Raw genomic sequence first — 18,211 nt, 5'->3', positions numbered from 1 at the left:
TATTGAATTTAGTGTTGAGAATTAAAAACTAAATCCTGAGGGGAATGTTATTATTTTAAAACTTGTCCTATGGGAAAAATGGTTAGTTTTTAGGAATTGGAGGAAAAAAGATAAAATTTTAAAGGATTAGAATTTTATTAATTTTAATCATTTATAGGTGAGTAAATGAAATTTTTAAAATTAGAAAATGAGAACTAAGTGTAGAGGGTAGACTTTGGGTGAGAAATAGTCCTTCGGCCTTCTAGAAATGCTGGCCCGCTGCGCCCTGAACGCGCCTTGGCGCCTATATATGACGGAAACGTACCTTTAATTAGCATGCGCATTACCTATTCTACTAAACTCACATTACTCTATACTAAAGCTTGTACTTTTCTCGGCCTTGCTACACTACAACCGCCTCCTCCGCCGCTGCTTCTCTTCCCACTGCCACCAACACTTCCTCCGCCATGGACCATCTCTCTTCATCCCCCAAGACCAAAGTTTGTATCATTGGTAGTGGCCCTGCCGCTCACACTGCTGCCATCTACGCTGCCAGAGCTGAACTCAAGCCTATCCTCTTTGAAGGATGGATGGCCAATGATATTGCGCCAGGTGGACAGCTCACCACCACTACTGACGTTGAAAATTTCCCTGGATTTCCTGATGGCATTCTCGGCGGTGAATTAATGGACAACTGTCGCAATCAATCTCTCCGTGTTGGTACCCAGATTTTTACCGAAACCGTCACCAAAGTCGATTTTAAGTCCTTTCCTTTTAAAGTGTTTACAGATTCCCAGTCTGTTTTGGCTGATTCTGTAATTGTTGCCACCGGTGCCGTCGCCAGAAGGTTGAAATTCACCGGTTCGGGAGATGGGCCTGGAGGGTTTTGGAATCGAGGAATTTCAGCGTGTGCGGTTTGTGATGGAGCAGCTCCGATATTTCGGAACAAACCTTTGGCCGTCATTGGAGGCGGGGATTCGGCTATGGAAGAAGCAAACTTTTTAACCAAATACGGATCAAAAGTTTATATAATTCATAGGAGGGATAATTTTAGGGCCTCTAAGATAATGCAGAACAGGGCACTTACAAACCCTAAGATTAATGTAATTTGGAATTGTGTTGTGGAGGAGGCTTATGGAGATGGAGAGAAGGGGGTATTGGGTGGTTTAAAGTTAAAGAATGTGGTGACAGGGCAAGTGTCTGATTTGAAGGTATCTGGGTTGTTCTTTGCCATCGGACATGAGCCTGCTACCAAGTTCTTGGATGGGCAATTGGAGCTTGATTCAGATGGTTATGTTGTCACTAAACCAGGCACCACACAGACGAGTGTGCGGGGGGTTTTTGCTGCGGGAGATGTTCAGGACAAGAAGTACAGGCAGGCTATTACGGCTGCGGGCACTGGTCAGTTATCTCTCCTTGCTCTTGCTATGCATTTATCAATCTTATCATTTGCCAGTGAGTTTCGCTGTAGTGTGATGTGATTGTACGTTTATGAGTTGCTGTTTTTTCTGCATTCAGCAGATGGCATAGATAAAATGGAACATTAGAATTTGATACTTACACAATTGGTATATGCTAAGGGATTTTTAAGGTGATTAAAGATGTCAGTTTGGAGTGACAGCATTATATTGAGCTTAAATGATCCGCTGCAGCCTGAAGTTTTTAATATACTATTGACTGCGAGCCTCTTATTTTGTTTATTTTACATTTGAGCATATAAGCTAAGGGCATTTTGGCATTTTGAATATGCCATTCCATGTAGTTGCCTCATGGTGATGAAAACAGAGCAGTTTTCCTTGAACCTTATCTGCCAACTCTCATTACACATGATTTTGAGATACACTGAGTTATGTTTTATCTTGTGCGTTAACCAATGAAACTTTGATACTTGTTAGCAGCTTATTTGAATAGTCACCTACTTGTTATATTGTGCCTCTGTTGCAGTTGGCAGACTGGATGCAGTAGTTTTGGATGATTAGACTAGGCAAAATCATTTTCTCAGGTGAATACCTTGTGTTTCATCAGCTGGCTGAACAGCTTCATCTGTGTTGTTTGACATTGCAGGGTGCATGGCAGCCTTGGATGCTGAACATTTCTTGCAAGAGATAGGATCCCAGGAGGGTAAGAGTGAGTCTTCACTGTAAATGTCCTGGGGTTATCTGCCAACACAAATTTAAAGATTTCTCTGGAGAAATTGAAGTGTCTGATTTATTAGTTGCTTTATTGACTTACAAGTCTTTGGACAAATGGATGGCAATACGTCTCCAGTATGTTTTAGGATCACATTTTAGAATGTCATCAGTGGATTGAATAATACAATAGATCTTCATCTTTTTCACATAAATTGTGTGTGTTTTTCTTGGTAGAATGACTTGAGATGCGATGCTAACAATATGAACAGTTAGGATGGGTTGATTTGAGTGACTTAGTTTTCTTTGTTATATTTCCTCTCATTAATTGTCAATCGATCACATGCTTGTTAAGATGTTATGCCAAAATACATGCTTTTGTCTTCTTGGTAGAATAACTTGACAACTACGACATTTAGTGTTCTTTTTCTTTTACCGCATACCTTTAACCATAAGGTTAACATCATAAAATTTGGTGAAAAACTTAAGATATGATAAAGATAGAGAGATGTGAAGATGAAACAAATATAAAGATAGGTGTGATTTTATCTTTAATTCAGAATTATTCAATCATATGATGATACATTATTTATGTATCTATTTTGTATATTTAAAGTATATATACATAGTTTTTTTTAAGAATGTTCTCCCTTCCATTCTTCTCAATTTCCTTGAGTAAATAGAGGTGACTTTCCTCCCAATCGACCAAAGACGGCTAAAGTACCAAACAACAATATTTCCTCTTTTTCTTATATTTAACTCCTAACCCTTATAATTTAACTTTTGAAGTATATTATCATATTGACTATAAAACTACCTATTTTCAAGGACAAAGGACTATTTCCTACCCAAGTTTTAGTTAAATTTCAAAAGCACTTCCACGGCAGTTCAAAAACCTAAATATCCACTAATGGACTAATTTCTGTTAAAGGTAAGGGTAAAATTATCATTTTACAACTAAATTTTAAAATTCTAAAAATTTATATCATTTTTTCTTTCAGTTTAGAAAACTGACAATTTCCTCTAATGATAAGACTTTGAAAAACTGCAATTTTCCCCTAGGGGTTAAATTTTTTAGGTGAGCCACCAATCCACCAAAATTCTGTGGCTCAATGGCAGTAAAGAAGCGTCTAAAAGCGTTGACACCTCTGGAAGATGCTTCGTCATCCAGAAGCGTCAATCTAGATGATGATACATTTTTGGATGCTTCTCTGCTGCCGTTGAGCCACCTGATTGTGTGGATTGGTAGCTCACCTAAAAAATTGAAACCCTGGGGGGGAAGTTGTAGTTTTTCAAAGATTTATTTTGAAAAAAATTGTTAGTTTTCTAAACTAAGAGGGGGAATGATATAAATTGTTAGCAATTTAAAATTTAGCAGTAAAATGAGGGATTTTACCTTTATCTCTGACAAAAAATTTTAACAAAAGTTAATCTATAGATAAATATTTGGATTTTTGAACTGTCGTAGTGTGTTTTTGAGATTCAACTAAAACTTGGGTGGGAAATAGTCCTTTGCCCTTAAAAATAAGTGGTTTTATAGTCAATATGATAATACACTTCAAAAGTTAAATTATAAGGGTTTGTTCAGTCGATTCAATAATTCTATCATAAATTTTAACATAATGCACTAAAAGAACGTGACAAAAGATGTGGTTTTGTTATTTTATGACTTAGAAAGTAGGAAATTGTCCTTTTAGCAAACTAAAGGTGGGAAATTGTGATTCTCCTAATATAAACTAAGTGCACTAATTATAAAAGCTAATTTATGTGACCAATAAATATACAAGAAAACTATAGGTACACCTTTTTTATAAATAAATTGGATATATAAATAATATATTATTATGTGATTGAATAATCTTAAATTAAAAGTAAAATGATACATAATCATATATGACCTACCATCTGTATACCAAAATTATATACTAATACCGTGAACTTCACAACATTCTCGTTATTGTCTCTCCAAATTTGATTGCCAATTGTTTGTTCGATCTTCTCATAGAATAACAACTTGTTAATATCTGAAAAGTATTTATTTCTTAATCAAGGCGTCCCTGTACAATAAACGTAGTTAGACACTTTCGTGTCCTCCTTGGATATCAAATGAGTGACTAATACAAACTCAACAAGACTAAATCAGACCTCAAAACTATTTAATCTAAACTGCAATTCTCTTACTGGGTTCCCGCTGTTAATTATACGAAGTAATATCGCATGTATCAAAATGATACTAAACCTTGACTCCACCAAATCTAATAAGCATCCGAAATAGGTTGTTTGAAAAATAGCTCTCTAAGTAAGCGATAGTTCGTTCCTAATTATACTCACGATGTCTATTTTTGTCTGAAGTGACATGTGACTCAGAATTCGTATGCCTCATGGAATTTATATGCCTCTCTTGATAGTTGATTGCAAATGCCTGAAAAATATATTAATTCTTTTATTATATTAATGAAAGATTAATCAAAGGTAATCATTATTAATCAAAGATTAATCAAACAAATTAGATTATCATTAAATGAATATGGTTGACATCAACTAATTCAATTAACTCTTCTGTTTTTCAAAATTAATAATGGCATTAAAGTTATATTTTAAAATAATTTTTTCATGACATATAAACTATACATGAAAACTATTAAATTTGTTGTGAGATTGCCTTTTTTCATTATTTACTTCATTTATCTTTCTAATATTTTCAGATAATTAATTACAACCCGAGTTTTAGATCAGCATATTTGAGTTTTAAATGTCATTTCAATTATACTAATATAAAAAATTTAAATTCAATCACTAGCATACTTGATAACTTTCAATCTTAAATTTTTTCAATCTAAAAAATTTAGATGTCATTTTAAATTTTAAAAAATTTAAAACTCAATCACCTATACTTGATAATTTTTAATCACTATCATACATAAAATAAATTTTATTCAACTAACCAACTTGAGTAATATTTAAAAAAAAAAAGGATATAAGTGAGATATAATAAAAAAAAATTGGATAATTTATAAAATTGGTGACAGAAGGGTTGGTGACAAAAAAGGTTGGCAGCAACTTCAACCATTGGTGTCACCACCAAGCCCTAGCGACGCTGCCAAAGGTTGGCATCGTAGCCAACTTGTTCCAGTTCTCAACCTAACCTGACAACGAATTTCGATTTGAATTTAGTTTGAATTTAAATTAAATGATAATTCGATCCAAATCAAATCGAGATTTACATTGAATTAATTAATTGAATTTGGATTGAATTAAATTTAGTACGATAGAATTGTGCTTTTATTTTTATAAGGAAACCTCATTTGTCATCCTGCCATTGTGTCAGCATTGTCAATCCAAGAAGTTTTGTCATTGGATGATGATCGATGAAGTTGTTCACTGAATTTTTTTCGTGCAAGAGAAAACAATCCAATGATCTCTTATGCTATATATGTTTAATATCCTTATGTTATATATTATATGATTTTCACGGGAAAGTAAGCAAATACTTTTGAAAAACATATTTGCAAAAGCATGCAGATATGTACATTCATATGAATGTATACATGAAAGCAAACAAGTATGCAGAAAGTATTTTGCATATTCCTTATATTCTCTACAATATTTTATGCAAAGAATATATTCTTTGCTTCTTTGCATATTTTATATTTTTTATATGTCTCGTGCCAAGGTCTTCCTTTAGACTGCATGATTTTCACAAGTGGTTTATTGAATTATTTTTTCTTTCTGCTGCTTCAATATGAGATTAACATCAACCAGAATTTATTGAGATAAGATCATATGAATTTAAAATTTTTTAGATTTAACCTAAAAAATTTAAATTAAAAAATTTTTAAATTCACTTGATCTTATCTAACACATATAAATTTTGTTTTAAATATTAATATCAAACATCTACACATGTTCTCTTTCTGCAATGTATAAAAAGAAAAAAATAACATTGTCTTGTCTAGTTTCTCAAGGTTGAAAATATAGGTTATTTAGGTATTCTAATATATAAAGTGGTAGAAATATTTATGGTATAAAAAGTGTGATATGAATGTATATGCGGGTCCAAATTGTGATAAGAAATTTAATGTCCCTAAATTTTAACATAATGCACTAATAGAAGGTGGCAAAAGATGTAGTTTTATTATTTTATGGCTTAGAGAGTAGGAAATTTCCTTTAAGCAAACTGAAGGTGGGAAATTGTGACTCTCCTAATATAAACTAAAGCACTTATTATAAAAGCTAAGTTACGTGACCAATAAATATTCAGTAAGATTATATGCAGATAATTTTTTATAAATAATTTAGATGGACAAATAATATATAATATTTAATAATATATGATATATCATTTGTATATCTAAATTATATATTAAAAATATATACCTATAATTTTTTTTATAATTATATGATTAGATGAATACAAATTGAAATAAAATAACATATCATTAATACTCACTCATATGTTCACTAATGAAAATTTATTTCATTTCTAATTTTTGTCCTTTCAATTTTGAGTAATATTATGCGTATAATTTTTATATATAATTTTATTCATAAATAACATTATATCACTAAATAATTAGGTAATTAAAAATTAAAAATAAAATAATATTTAATTATATTATAATATTTTGTTTGTCTATAAAATTATGTATAAAATTTATTGTTCAATTTTCTCGCAAGCAGGGACGTAATGAATAACGTAATACAAGGCTTGAAACAACGAGAAAAATGAGCAAAATGGGAAACTGAACAAAGAAGCTGTGAACGTGTTGGAAATGGATTGTTATTTCAAGTTCAACTATCTAGTTCACATTCTTAACTTTCTAGAAATGCTGGCCCGCTGCCCCCTGAACGCGTTTTGGCGCCTATATATGACACAAACAACGTATCTTTAGTTGGTATGTCAATGACCTGTTCTACTGAACTCACATTAGTCTATACTAAAGCTCGTACTTTTCTCGGTCTTGCTACACCTACAACCGCCTCCTCCGCCGCTTCTTCTCTTTCCACTGCCACCAACACTGCCTCCGCCATGGACCATCTCTCCTCACCCCTCAAGACCAAAGTTTGTATCATTGGTAGTGGCCCTGCCGCTCACACTGCTGCCATCTACGCTGCCAGAGCTGAACTCAAGCCTATCCTCTTTGAAGGATGGATGGCCAATGATATTGCGCCAGGTGGACAGCTCACCACCACCACTGACGTTGAAAATTTCCCTGGATTCCCTGATGGCATTCTCGGCGGTGAATTAATGGACAACTGTCGCAATCAATCTCACCGTGTTGGTACCCAGATTTTTACCGAAACCGTCACCAAAGTCGATTTTAAGTCCTTTCCCTTTAAAGTGTTTACAGATTCCCAGTCTGTTTTGGCTGATTCTGTAATTGTTGCCACTGGTGCCGTCGCCAGAAGGTTGAAATTCACCGGTTCGGGAGATGGGCCTGGAGGGTTTTGGAATCGAGGAATTTCAGCGTGTGCGGTTTGTGATGGAGCGGCTCCGATATTTCGGAACAAACCTTTGGCCGTCATTGGAGGCGGGGATTCGGCTATGGAAGAAGCAAACTTTTTAACCAAATACGGATCAAAAGTTTATATAATTCATAGGAGGGATAATTTTAGGGCCTCTAAGATAATGCAGAACAGGACACTTACAAACCCTAAGATTGATGTAATTTGGAATTGTGTTGTGGAGGAGGCTTATGGAGATGGAGAGAAGGGGGTATTGGGTGGTTTAAAGTTAAAGAATGTGGTGACAGGGCAAGTGTCTGATTTGAAGGTATCTGGGTTGTTCTTTGCCATCGGACATGAGCCTGCTACCAAGTTCTTGGATGGCCAATTGGAGCTTGATTCAGATGGCTATGTTGTCACTAAACCAGGCACCACACAGACGAGTGTGCGGGGGGTTTTTGCTGCGGGAGATGTTCAGGACAAGAAGTACAGGCAGGCTATTACGGCTGCGGGCACTGGTCAGTTATCTCTCCTTGCTCTTGCTATGCATTTATCAATCTTATCATTTGCCGGTGAGTTTCGCTGTAGTGTGATGTGATTGTACGTTCTATGAGTTGCTGTTTTTTCTGCATTCAGCAGATGGCATAGATAAAATGGAACATTAGAATTTGATATTTACACAATGGGTATATGCTAAGGGATTTTTAAGGTGATTAAAGATGTCAGTTTGGAGTGACAGCATTAAATTAAGCTTTAATAATCCGCTGCAGCCTGAAGCTTTTAATATACTATTGGCTGAGAGCCTCTTATCTTGTTCATTTTACATTTGAACATATAAGCTAAGGGCCTTTTGGCATTTTGAATATGCCATTCCTTGTAGTTGCCCCAATGTGATGAAAGCAGAGCAGTTTTCCTTGAACCTTGTCTGCCAACTCTCATTGCACATGATTTTGAGATACACTGAGTTATGTTTTATATTGTGCATTAACCAATGAAACTGTGATACTTGTTAGCAGCTTATTTGAATAGTCACCTACTTGTTATATTGTGCCTCTGTTGCAGTTGGCATACTGGATGCAGTAGTTTTGGATGATTAGAATAGGCAAAATCATTTTCTCAGATGAATACCTTGTGTTTCATTAGCTTGCTGAACAGCTTCATCTGTGTTGTTCGACATTGCAGGGTGCATGGCAGCCTTGGATGCTGAACATTTCTTGCAAGAGATAGGATCCCAGGAGGGTAAGAGTGAGTCTTCACTGTAGATGTCCTGGGGGTTATCTGCCAACACAAATTTAAAGATTTCTCTGGAGAAATTGAAGTGTCTGATTTATTAGTTGCTTTATTGACTTATAAGCCTTTGGAAAAATGGATGGCAATATGTCTCCAGTATGTTTTAGGATCACATTTTAGAATGTCATCGGTGGATTGAATAATAAAATAGAATGTCACAGTATTTGAGTGACAATGATCATTAGATTTTGAATGAAATTTTACTGTTTCATAAGTTTGGACTTAAAATTACTTGAACTCAACCTTAGGCCTTAATGAGGTTGAAGATCAACAGTTGTGCATCTCATTGCTTCACATCCAACCTAAAACTAATTGAATGTTGATGATTCAGGTTTGCCTAAGGCTTGGACCATCTCCTTTGAATCTACACTTGTTCTCTTCTATTCCACTTAAATTTATAAAGGCCGAAGGACTGTTTCCCACCAAAAGTATGTTGTTATCTTAAGTTTCCCTCTTAACTTTGGAAATCCCATTTTCCTATCTATGGATGGTTAAACTTGACGGTTTCAAGGGCAAAATAGTTATTTTATCTGTAATATTAAAAATAAATTAAAATTTAATCTCTTTTTCCCCTCTAAATTCTAAAAACTAATCATTTTCTCCCTAAGCCAAGTTTTAAAAAATAACATTCCCTTTTTAGAGTTTAGTTTACAATCCCTAGAGCCAAATCTGATGCCATTGTTGACGGTGAAGCTTTTCCGATGAATCATCATGCTCCGACGATCTCTCTCCCCTCATTTGAAACGTCGGTTGACGTGAATCTAGCTTGGATGAAACTCTTTGTTTTCCTGGATGAAACTCTTCGTTTTCCTAGACGAAGACGAAGAGTTTCGTCTCCTGACAAAACTCTTTGTCTTTTCAGATTAGATTGGGTCGATTGATATTCCAGAGGAGGGGAGAGAGACTGTCAGAATATGGTGATGTATTGAGGAAGTTTTGTCGTCAACAATGGCATCAGATTTTAAGGTTAGAGTTTTGTTAAGTTTAACCATTTATAAGTGGGTAAATGAGATTTTCAAAATTAACAGAGAGAAATTTGAGATAATAACATATTTTGGATGGAAAATAGTCTTTTTGGCCATTTAAAAATTTAGTAGACGGCTACGTTTCCCAATACCAAGTAATTAAAGTGGTTTCAAGTAGACACGTCAATTGGGCCGGGTCAAATGGAGGCCCGGCCCGAAGCACGATAAAGCCCGGGCACGATAAAGCCCGGCCCGGCACTGTAGAGTGCCGGGCCTAGGGCTTTAATATTAGGCCATGGGCTGGCCCGGTCCGGCCCGGCCCAGCACTGTTTATATATATATTTTTTTTTCCTGGCAGCAGAACCAAATTTTGGCTTCTGCTGCCTTGCGGTAGAAGTAAACGGCAGCAGAAGCTGCCTTGCTTCTGCCAGGCATAATTTAAAAAAAAATTTTGCCTGGAACTCTTTGCATAATTTCCTGGCAGCAGAAACTAAACTCTTTACATAATTTTAAAAAAAAAATTCTTTTAAATAAATTATTTTATTTCTTTTTATTTATAGATCTTTTAATTACTCAATTTTAATTATTTCATTATATTTTCAATTTCATTAACTCTCTTTCGAAAAATATCTAAATTCGTAAATAATAATTATTTATTTTAAAAGAATTCAGAGATTTAAGTATAAAAGATGAGTAGATAAATATTATATAGTAGATATATTTTATTTATGTTTTATAATTTATACCGTATGTAAATTAATTTATTTATACTATGTTATCAAATTATAATATTTTTCATCATATAACTACGGTATTCCTCCGTCACAAGTGAGAGATTATAAATAAAATATTCGGGATACTGTTATCGGTTTTAATAATTGAAAAAAATTTATGTTAAAAAATTTTAATTAAATTTTTTTTAAAAAAATTGATTAAATGGGCCGGGCCGGCCCTATTAAAGCCCGGCCCGGCCCGATTAAGGCCCGTTATTATATGGGCTAGGCCTTGGGCCTTTATATTTTAATGGGCCGGCCCGGCCCGAAGGCCCGTTACTATTTAGGCCTTAGGCCCGGCCCATTAACCCAATGGGCCGTGTCGGAGCCGGCCCGGCCCATTGACATCTCTAGTTTCAAGTATTAATTTAATAAGTTTTAATAGCACTATTCTAACATATATTTCGCAGCTTTAGATTAAGACACAATTAGATTTGGTAAGCATGCATGCAAATTGAATTCAAAGTTCAAAGCTGTAGTAACACCAGGTCTGCTAGCTACAAGACACCCATAAGAGATCAAGATCTGATTACAAGATGCTAAAAAAACTAAACATTTAATAACAAATTAAATGAACAGTGGAGTCATTATCACCTGCATTTTATGATCCGGAATAAATTTTGGGCTTGTGAGCAAGACAGACTGAGATGTGGAAGTAAAGACAAACTAAGGTACAGCCAGCTGCTTTCCTCCAAAAGTCAAAATATATTGCAGGGTTTTTTTTTTTTTTTGAACCTCACAAATAAGGTGGGTGCAAACTGAACTAAACTTGAACATTTTTTTGCTCAAGTTCGTCAAACCAACAATAAGTGTGGCTCGAGTTTATCTCGTTCAAATCCATGACTCGAATATGCCGTTTAAATTCATAGTTTGAATTTTTTATTCATTGATAAAACGATATTATTTAACAATTACTTAACATAATTTGAATAAAACTACTCCCCAAATTTGAATCGAATCGAGTTATCTATTCAACTTATTAGCCAAACCAAATCAAACTCTCTTTAACTGAAGTTCGGCTCGATTTCAAAAAAAATTGAATCTCCTAAATTGAACTCTATTTAAATTCGAACTAAGTTGAGTCGGCTTACAATCCCAAGCTAGCTCGGTCCATGTCCAGCATTACTTACAAACACATGCCCAACAAAAGGAAATATGGTTATTGCATGTGACAGTGAGGTGGGAACATTGTTCATGACTACAATAAAAAAGAACATAGTAGCAGTGGCTGATTGTATAATGAGTCAATTTTATGGCACCAATTCACCAAAGACTCGGGCACACGAGTGAAAAGGGAACGAAGCTGCTAGCTTCAAAAGGAAAATTTTCAAACCTAAAGTTTGTTGATGTCGGTTCATCTGAAGATTGTGTCTGCGGGAAGCAGTAGAGAGTTACTTTTCAAAGGCTGAAAGAGCATCAAAGATTGGAAAATTAGAATTGGTGCATACAAATGTTTGGAGACCAATTCTAGTAAATTCTCTCATAGGATCACTTTATTATATCACTTTTATTGATGATTGAAAAATAAATTTGAAATGTTTAGTATTTTTAGAGATATTAAATTTTTTACCCTATTTTTAAACTGTGTATATATATATATACCATTCATCTCAAATCTTAAAAAAAATATCACAACAATAATTCATTTTTCCAAAATACTCTCTTGATGTGACCCATGCAGAGACATTCTCTCTCTTTTTCTTTGTAACTTTTTCTCAACTCTAGAAAACATCTTGTGTCAATGTAAAAATAATTGAAAAAGAGAGAAACTTTTAAAAATAATTGAAGCACATGTGATTGAATAGCATTTCTATGAACAAAAATTGAGACAGCATGCTATTATAAGGATTGTGAGAAACTGAAAATTTGAAGCGCCAAAAGAAGAGACACCCATAAGCCACAACCATCGATAGCCTTCACTGATCATTGGTGATGATGAAACATAATTGAATGACAACAGATGACTACATGGCTTTCAGATTCTGATTGCTAGATGTTGGATGAAAAGAAAAAGAAAGTTATAAAAGAAAAATATGAAGCCGTTGGAACCACTTGGTGTTAACGCCAAGCAATTTTTTTTTTTAAATTATGTATTTGTGTATTTTCTTCAAATTATGTTTATCTAGGTTGTTTTGTTGGCAGAGGGTTACTGATTTGTAATCAAGAATTTTAGTAAAAAAAATAATTACCTACATGATTCTTTACACAAATACAGTAAGATCTTATGTCACAAAAGAAAAGTCTATTTTTATTTATTTTGATTCGGATAAATTAACTAAGTAATTGTTCACAACAAAAAAAATAGTTGTTGGATATGGTTGAAAGGGAGAGAAAGTTGCTAGAAAAAGATTGAAGGCTTGGAATTGCTTGGCGTTAAGCCAGACCTTGGTAGTAATGTTAAGGGTTGGCATTGACTAACCAAGGTCAATGCTGACCCTTCCTCGAACACTTTTTTGGATTTAATAATTTAAAAAAAAATTGAATCTATAAAAAAATTTCTAGATTCTGTTAGGGAAAGAGTTTATGTTAGAAAAAGAGGAAGAAGAGAAACGTAGAAGAAGTGGCACGTGGTAGAATTTCAGAGGAGAGACAAGCAACAGACAAAGTAGCAGACAAACAAGGAATACCAATTTGCAAACAACCACAATTGGGGACTATGACTGTCAATACTGAGGTGGTAGTTGGGGAAAAGGCAGAGGCGGTTAGAATACAGGATAAAAGAAAGGAGGCAGAGGAAGATAAGGGGGAGGAAAAATCAGAAGGAAAAAAGGAAGAGGAGAGCCCAACCTCTCGAATGCTGGTGATGAAGCCTTGAGCTGGAGTTCCTTCAGTCCAAAGCTTGAGTTTCCTGGTTTTCTATCTTTATTGTTGAACTGGTTTGTAAGAGAAATAGAGCACTTGTGAATTCCGTGGATGTTATTTTCTTTCAATATCAAGGATACATTCTGAAATATCAATTTGTCAATTGTTCATTACAATATTTCATATAACATTCACTGTTACATTATTCTCATATCCACTATCGTCCGTTCATTGTGACAGCCAAATACCCATATCAAAGGCAGCCTGAGTTGTTTATCAGATATTCGACATCAGGTACCTATCATATGGTATCAGAGCATGACTAGAATGGAAAGTCGGGTGGAAGGTATCGAAACAGAGTTAACTGGAATGAAAGAAAAAATAGAGGAGATGAACAATAGGATGAGAGGCATGAAGGCTAACGTAGAATCCCTTCATGGCTACCTCTGTGAACTGAGGGATATCATTATTGGGAAGGAGAATGAAGACAAAGGTAAAGCACCAATGGAGCAGGAAACGTCTCATTCTTTCTCACCACCTCCCCAAGAGGTGAATGTTTCTCCACCTTTGAGAGAAGAAGGCGGGCTACGAGGAGAGGAGACCTCTTCAAGGGAAAGGCAAGAAGGAGACCTAACTCGTGAACGTCGAGACAACCCATACTGATGACTTGACCTTCCTGTTTTTAGTAGCGACGAAGCCTTGGAATGGATTTTTCGATGTGAGCAATATTTTGACGTTAACCACTTAAACGAATAGGAACGTCTTACAGCGGCGAGAGTGTGTATAGAAGGTATAACACATGGGTGGTTGAAGTGGAGAGAAAAGCGGAGAGAATTTACCAGTTGGGAAGAGTTTAAGAATGCAATATTGAAAAGGTTTAGAGCAAGACATGAAAGAACCTCGCAAGAAGAGTTGCTGGCACTTTGACAAACAGATTTTGTTCAGGATTACCGATGCAAATTCAAGTTATTATCGTCAGCAGTAAATGATATGTCTGAGGAAACCCTCACTGATTTATTTATGAACGGATTGATGAAGGAGGTCCAAGCGAAAACAAAGATGTTTCATCCACGAGACTTGGAAGAGGCAATGCAGCGTACGCTAGAGGTAGAAGAGAAGAACAAAATCATAGATGAAAGAACAGGACCCTGACCCACGAAAGCCTAACCGAAATATTCAAGCAGCCCAACCCGATTCACCAACCCTATCATCCTACCCAATTCGACAGCCCAAAACCCAACCTGAACCCAAAGTTAGACAACCTCTAGCCTAAACACCATTTCCATCCAAACCCTAATAGGAACCCTAACCCAAACCACCAAACCATACCCGACCCAACCAAGAGCCAAGGGAATACTCGTTCCTTTCTCCAAAATCGTAATATTTTTCACCTAAACATATTAACTATTAGGTCACCAATTAATTCAAATGGGTTGACAACCATCAACCGACGAGATGGGGGCTCGTAAAGATTGTCGAACGAGGAGTACCGAAGGAAGGTGGAGAAGGGATTATGATTTCGTTGTGATGAGAAGTTTGTGTCGGGACATAGATGCCATTTCTGACAGCTTCAGATACTGATCGCTAGTGAAGAGAAAGCCAAAGACAGGAACAAAGGGGATGAAGAAACTGAGACGGTAGAGGAGAGAGAGATAGAGGCTACATTAAATACGAGCTCAGTGGTAGGAATCAACACTCCAAAAACCATGAAAATGCTAGGAACAGTGAACGACAAAGAAGTGGTGGTGCTCTTGGATAGTGGAGCCATCCATAACTTTATTTCGGAAAGGTTAGTCGGCGAGCTTAACATTCTGATGCGACCTCTAAAATTTGTTGTGGTATTAGGAGATAATAAGAGGGTAAGTGGATTAGGGAGGTGCAACGGCGTGGAAGTGTATATACAGGGAATTGCAATTATTCAAAATTTTCTTCCATTTCAATTATGAGAGGTAGATCTTATTTTAGAGGTTGATTGGCTCAGCAGATTGGGTGAAGTAAAAATAAACTGGAAAAACCAAACCATGAAGTTTGTATGGGCAGGAAGGAGAGTGGAAATAAAAGGGGACATGTTTCTGACTTATCTGGAAACTTCTTTTAAAATGGTGATGAAGTCTGTTTGCAAAGGAGGAGAAGCTTATTGGATAGAACTAGGGATGACAGAAGAGGAGGCTGCTATATAGGCTAATTACTCTGCCCCTGGAGTAAGTGAATTGCTAGAAGAATTCAAGTCTTTGTTTTCTGAACCCCACGACCTTCTACCACGGCGTTCTAGAGCCTATGCCATATGTTTAGTAAGTGGGGCTCAACCACCAAATGTTTGGCCATATCGTTACCCCTACTATCAGAAGGACGAAATTGAGAAGATTATCCACGAAATGCTTATGGCAGGTATAATCAGGCCTAGTGTTAGCCCATTCTCGAGTTCAGTGATCTTAGTCAAGAAAAAAGATGGTGGATGACGCTTTTGTGTCGATTATAGAGCGTTGAACAAAGTTACTATCCCTGACAAATTTTCTATCTCAACTATCGATGAGTTATTGGATGAACTAGTAGGAGCCGAGATCTTTAGTAAGCTAGACTTAAAGGCCGGTTACCACTAAGTACGGGTCCGTGAAGAGGGTATAGAGAAGATGACATTCTACACACATAAAGGGCACTACGAATTCCTTGTCATGCCCTTCGGCCTCTCAAATGCTCCAGCCACTTTTCAGAGTGTAATGAACGAGATTTTCAGGCCATATTTACGGAAGTTTGTTTTGGTATTTTTTGACGACATACTCATATACAGTAAAAGTCTCTAGGATCATCTCGAGCATCTGAGAAAGGTGCTGGAACTTCTGCAGGCTCACAACTTTGTGATCAATAAAAAAAAGTGCCCTTTCGGGAGTGAGAGAATTGAATATGTAGGACACATTGTATCCAGAGAAGGAGTGGAAGCAGACCCCAAGAAGATTGAAAACATGCAAAATTAGCCTGTTCCTAAGGATTTGAAGGAGCTGAGAGGATTCCTAGGGCTAACTGGATATTACCAAAGATTTGTTAAGGGTTACGGAAGGATTGCAAGCCCCCTTACGAATCTCATGAAAAAGAATATCTTCAGGTGGGACACAAAAGAAGAAGAAGCTTTTAGAAAACTAAAAAATGCTATGATTTCTATACCTATTTTGGCCATGCCAAATTTCTCCAAAGAATTTGTGGTAGAAACTGATGCATTTGGAAGTGGTTTAGGGGTTGTGCTCATGCAAGAAGAGAGACCCATAGCATTCTTAAGCAAGGCTTTATCATTACGGAATCAAGGAAAGTCCATTTATGAAAGAGAGTTGATGGCTATTGTATTGGCTTTGCAAAGATGGAGACACTACCTCTTAGGAAGGCATTTCAAAGTAAGGACTAACCAAAAGAGCTTGCAGTTCCTCACAGAACAACGTGTAATCGGCCATGAGCATTAGAAATGGGTGATTAAAATGTTGGGATTTGACTTCAAAATTATATACAAGCTTAGATGTGAGAATAAAGCTGCAGACGCTCTTTCTAGAAAACCATAGTTCGGTGAAGAAATCAGAGCAATCTCAATGGCGCTAGAGGCAGAAACTGAAGACATTTAGCATGAGGTATTACAGGACGAAAAACTCAAATGGCTAGTTCAAGAAATTCTGAGTCAACAGTACTCACTTAGAAATGGGAATCTTTTATATAGAGGATGCATTATCCTACCAAGAGGATCCAAATTCATCCCACGATTCATCCAAGAATTCCACTTTTCCCTATATGGAGGGCATTCTGGATTTTTCAGGACTTATATGAGGGTGAAATTAATTTTATTTTGGGAAGGAATGAAGAAGGATATTAAGAAGTTTGTGGCAGAATGTGGTGTGTGTCAAAAAGTGAAGTATGAAGCAGCTTCTCTGGCGGGATTACTCCAACCACTGCCAATTCCAACAAGTATATGGGAGGATCTTTCCATGGACTTTATTACGAGGCTATTGAAAATTAAAGGTGTAGACACGATACTGGTGGTGATCGATCGCCTCACGAAATACGACCATTTTCTTACTATTCGACACCCATATACAGCCAAAGAAGTTGCTGAAATCTTCGTGAGGGAAATAATGCGTCTTCATGGCTTTCCGAAGACCATTGTAACTGATAGGGATCTTGTCTTCATGAGCCATTTCTAGTTAGAGATGTTTAAGGCTGCAGGAACCACCTTGAAATTTAGTTCGGCATACCATCCTTAAATGGATGGACAAACTGAAGTCATCAATCGAAGCCTCGAAGATTATCGCTGCTGCTTCTGCCTAAGACAACCGAAGAAATGGATAAAATGGTTGGCATGGGCTGAGTATTGGTATAATACATCTTTCCATAGCGCGGCGAGGATGACCCCTTTTAAGGCAATATACGGTAGAGAACCGCCATTGCTCCTTAGGTTGGTAGAAGAGCATTCGAAGGTTGAAGAAGTAAATAATCTGATAAAGGAAAGAAATTTGGTGTTGGATCAATTGAACCAAAATTTGAGCAAGGCGCAATCTAGAATGAAAAAAACATGTAGATAAGCATCGCAAGGATATTGAATTTAACATAGGGGATTATGTGTTCCTTAGGTTCTAGTCGTACCGTTTCCGTTCTTTGGTGACACGACCAAACGAGAAACTGAGTCCCCGATATTATGGGTCTTATGAAATAATAGAGAGAATCGGAAAGGTGGCATATAAGTTGAAGTTGCCTGAAACCGCTCAAATCCACCTTGTTTTCCATATTTCGCAGCTTAAAAGGCATTTGGGATCTGAAACATTCTACCCGAATTTACCAGACTGCTTAAATGAGG

General features: G+C 36.2%; 2 protein-coding genes across 2 annotated transcripts; both read left to right on the top strand.

Annotated features, from left to right (window-relative positions):
- The first annotated feature begins 308 nt into the window (after positions 1-308).
- On the top strand, positions 309-2,477 carry LOC123192022 (thioredoxin reductase 1, mitochondrial-like). Its single transcript, XM_044627094.1, has 2 exons — positions 309-1,380; positions 2,044-2,477. The coding sequence occupies exons 1-2, from the start codon at positions 447-449 to the stop codon at positions 2,121-2,123; spliced, it is 1,014 nt and encodes a 337-aa protein (XP_044483029.1). The 5' UTR covers positions 309-446; the 3' UTR covers positions 2,124-2,477.
- A 4,513-nt stretch (positions 2,478-6,990) lies between these two features.
- Positions 6,991-9,018, top strand: LOC123226817 (thioredoxin reductase 1, mitochondrial-like). Its single transcript, XM_044651719.1, has 2 exons — positions 6,991-8,071; positions 8,736-9,018. The coding sequence occupies exons 1-2, from the start codon at positions 7,006-7,008 to the stop codon at positions 8,813-8,815; spliced, it is 1,146 nt and encodes a 381-aa protein (XP_044507654.1). The 5' UTR covers positions 6,991-7,005; the 3' UTR covers positions 8,816-9,018.
- The last annotated feature ends 9,193 nt before the right edge of the window (positions 9,019-18,211 follow it).

This window comes from Mangifera indica, chromosome 1 (assembly GCF_011075055.1).
Source record: "Mangifera indica cultivar Alphonso chromosome 1, CATAS_Mindica_2.1, whole genome shotgun sequence".
Classification (NCBI taxonomy): Eukaryota; Viridiplantae; Streptophyta; class Magnoliopsida; order Sapindales; family Anacardiaceae; genus Mangifera; species Mangifera indica.
Note: the sequence above shows the minus strand (reverse complement) of the source record. Positions and strands in the feature narration are given on the sequence as shown.